The 3,846-nt window shown below is 36.7% G+C and overlaps 1 protein-coding gene across 1 annotated transcript; it reads right to left on the reverse strand.

Moving 5' to 3' along the window:
• Positions 1 to 499: 499 nt before the first annotated feature.
• LOC100779807 (G-type lectin S-receptor-like serine/threonine-protein kinase LECRK4) lies at positions 500 to 3,107 on the reverse strand. Its single transcript, XM_003530678.5, has 2 exons — positions 1,481 to 3,107; positions 500 to 1,350 (listed from the first exon to the last, which is right to left on the reverse strand). The coding sequence occupies exons 1-2, from the start codon at positions 3,032 to 3,034 to the stop codon at positions 553 to 555; spliced, it is 2,352 nt and encodes a 783-aa protein (XP_003530726.1). The 5' UTR covers positions 3,035 to 3,107; the 3' UTR covers positions 500 to 552.
• Positions 3,108 to 3,846: the final 739 nt, after the last annotated feature.

Below are 3,846 nucleotides of genomic sequence, written 5' to 3' on the forward strand. Positions count from 1 at the left end.
AATCATATTTTTTTTTATCTATACGTCGTTGTCTCAATTCACAAATGACAATGGGATTGAGGAGTATTTCTATTCATACACTGATACACGGTAAACAATTCCAATTTAGAGCATTAATTAATAGTTTTTCTGTATATCTAGAATAACAATCACATTAAACTATTATATTTAACTGGAAGAAGAAATTATTAGATAGTTCTAAAATATAAATCACACCCTAGATTTTGAGTAATTTTTACATGATCACACAAAATTAAATATTATTATTTTTCTTATAAATTAAAAAGCTTAAATTCTGACACACAGAGATTGATTGACACCATAGATCGATAATGATTAAAGATTGCTTAATAATTTCTCTTTGCTGAAAAACAGGAATCTCGACCAAACCCACGCTTAACACTTATAAGTATTTAAACGTGATTATACAAGAAAACAAATTATACTAGGTTTGTTTAACGAAATTAAGTTTTGTTACAAAATTGCATCTAGGAAAAACTAAAAAATAGGATTTTATTTATTTATTTTAAATGACATAAGGTGAATCATTACTTAGTTGAGTGGGGGAACACCCACTTCTATATTTCCTTCCAACATCTGTGCCACCACTTTCATAGATGGTCGAAGAGTTGAATTCGGATATACGCACCACAATCCAACCATTACCATTCTTTCAAACCGTTTGAAATCACTTTCAACTTCAAGATCATCAACCACAGCTGCTCTTAAACTGTTTTCTTTTGCCAGATACAGAACCCAATCTATGAGTATCATGTCATCACCACCCGTTGTTTCGTCATTGATTCGGTGTAACTCGATGTGCCTTCTGCAAAATATGGTTTCCAACAACACAACGCCAAAGCTGTAGATATCAACCTTTGTAGTAACAGGTGCATTTTTTAGCCATTCTGGTGCCATATAACCCACTGTTCCTCTAGCATTGGTGCTTGTTCGAGTCTTGTCTTTCATTAGAAGCTTTGCCAGTCCAAAATCTGAAATCTTTGCGGTGTAACTCGAGTCGAGAAGAACATTCTGAGGCTTTATGTCGCAATGAATGATTTGTTGGTCACACTCCTCATGCAGATACAATAAGCCTCTTGCAATCTCAATCACAATTCTTACTCTACTCTCCCAACTGGGTCTATGATTCCCTTCTCCAAAAAGAAAGTTGGAGAGTGTCCCATTTTCCATTTTCTCATAAACCAAAAGCCTGTGATTTTGTTCATTGCAATAGCCCAATAGCCCAACGAGATTTCTATGATGAGTATGAGCAATAACTTGAACTTCTGTAACAAATTCTTTCTCACCTTGCTCTTCTACTTGCTCCAGTTGTTTGACCGCAACCTCAACCTGTTGACAGAGATATAAAGTAGTTGGATGGTTAAAGGAAAAAGAAAGAGGGAAAAGGTCATGGGTTCAATCCTCTCTACTAACAAAATCTAACATTTGCAAATTAAAAAAAAAAAAAAAAAAACTCAACCTGTTGACCCTCCAAGTTTAGAACCCCGCTATACACTGTACCATAGGCACCTCGACCGAGTTTGTCCTTGAATCCATTTGTTGCTTCTCTCAGCTGTTGGAATGAGAATGCCTTTAGGTTGATATCCATAGGCTTTGGCTTTGGTGGCTCCCCTTTGTGTATGAGATGTTGACAAATGATGGGGTGATGATAAATAAAAGTAGCAGCAAACAATACAGCAAGTAGGGAACAAGAGACAAGAGCCACTATCAAAACAACCAAAGATTGTGAATCCTTTTCATTTTCCATATCATTGTCAAGAAGAGGAACTTTAATCAGCATCACCCGATTGCTAGTGTCAGGGAAGATTTTTATGGCGTTTATAACTGGCCACGTTTTCTTGTGGCAATCTGAGCCATAAAAAACAGCAGCCATGCAGAGACAGTCATCCATCAGTTCCCTCTTGCAACTTTCCAGATCCATGTTGTTTATAACTTGTAGATCAAAATAAAAATAATCATTATTTGGTATATCAGCATCTTGAATTGCTTTCACTTCAACCTTAGAGGAATTTGCAGCACACAAGCCATTGGCCTCCGTACTAAGATAACACCCTTTGGAAGGTACATTTGGATCCAAATGTGTATAGCCAGGCAAGCATTCACAGCTATATGATTGGTTGTCAGATGAATTGCAAAAGCCATACACCCCACAAAGCGCGGTCACTCTGCAGGGCAGTTCTATGGCGTTCCAGACAGATGTCCAATCGCTTCCATTTTCTTTTGGGTGAATCAACTTCTGCAAGTTTCCCCGATCATCGATCAGCACGCGATGATAATAGTCTTCGATCGCGCCCGTTAAAGGATCGACTGTCATGTTATGGATGGTTTGGTTGGTTCCATTGACCGCGTAAAGAAAAGCTGTTGTGCTGTTGAAAACAATTCTCACATCTGTGTTTTGGTTAGTTCCACTGGACCAATAACCAGCATCGGTGAACCGAAAAGCTTTGAGAACAATGTTTCCATCAGATTGTTGGATCTCCAAACTGTATTGCCCTTTTGAGTAGTCCACTGATCCATTGGCATTGGAATAGAGCTTCTGACCCATCTTCAAAGTTTGGCCTAATAGAAGAGTATCCGTGGGAGAATCAAAGCTCTGCCATATAAATTCAGAAAGTGAATTCCTCAACACCAAATTCCCATTATCCTCCATTTTTGCAGTTGCAGCAGGAGTGTTTGTTCCTTTGTAGATTTGAAATGTAGCCCCTTTGACAGGTTGGAGCAGAAATTCGCCACTTGATGTGAGATTGATGGTTGATCCAATTTCAACCGGATTGTCGCGATTTGCTGACCAAACCAGTGTTTTGTTTGGAACCTTGTCAAACCAAATTCCAACAAGATAGTGGCCACTAAGAAGGTGGTAGAAGCCAAAGGCATAATCACCATTTGATGATCTCCAAGATGAATTATTGGTGCCAGCCACAATGCTGGAACCTAGTTCAATTGAGTTAGCATTTCTTAGAACACTGGAACATAGAAAGAAAGAAACAAAGAGAACAAGGGGTTTTGTAACCATTTTTGGTAGGAAAGATTAATGCGATAAAAAATCAAGTCCCGTCCCTATAATACATATACCTGCATATGCTCAACGAACATCATAAATAATTGGCTTGGAAATTTCTTGGTAACTGTGCAGTGGAAGACTTTTGGAATCCAACACAGGATTAATTGCATGACTGGCTTCAAAGGGTCATCCACAAAGCTGATGGTACACTTTGAAACGATCAAATATGTTTACATGTAGATAATGATGTAATGTTGTCACTCTCAGAACATGGAAAATTTGTCTCATGTTTCTCAGACCCTTTATTATGCAAATTTAGTCCTACGTTTCAAGCATCCAAAATGGACTTTTTTCTTAGAATATTAGGCAAAAAGAAGTGTTGGCTTTATAAAGGATTAGAAAAAAAATTAAAAGGAGGAAAAAGTAATATCACAATTGATCATAAAAAAATGGATATTTATCTAAAATATTGATAACAACACATTATCCAATATTTTTTATTATTAAATAAATTTCTCTTTTTAGAATTTTTTTTATTATATATGATCGTGGTAAAGCAAAAAAGACTTGTCACTCGTCAAAGTTTCTTTCTCTTTTTAGAATTTTTTTTTATTATGATCGTGGTAAAGCAAAAAAGACTTGTCACTCGTCAAAGTTTCTTTGTGGTATATGTTTTGATCACAAACCAGAGTCTAATAGGTTCAGAAAAGGTAGGCGCAACCACTTTTTTTGAAATTTTTAACTCACTGCATGTCCACATATGTGGCTACATAAATACACCAAAATGTTTTCGAGCTGATTTGTCCGGACCCTAACTGTTCTAT

Source organism: Glycine max, chromosome 8 (genome assembly GCF_000004515.6).
Source record: "Glycine max cultivar Williams 82 chromosome 8, Glycine_max_v4.0, whole genome shotgun sequence".
Lineage (NCBI taxonomy): Eukaryota > Viridiplantae > Streptophyta > Magnoliopsida > Fabales > Fabaceae > Glycine > Glycine max.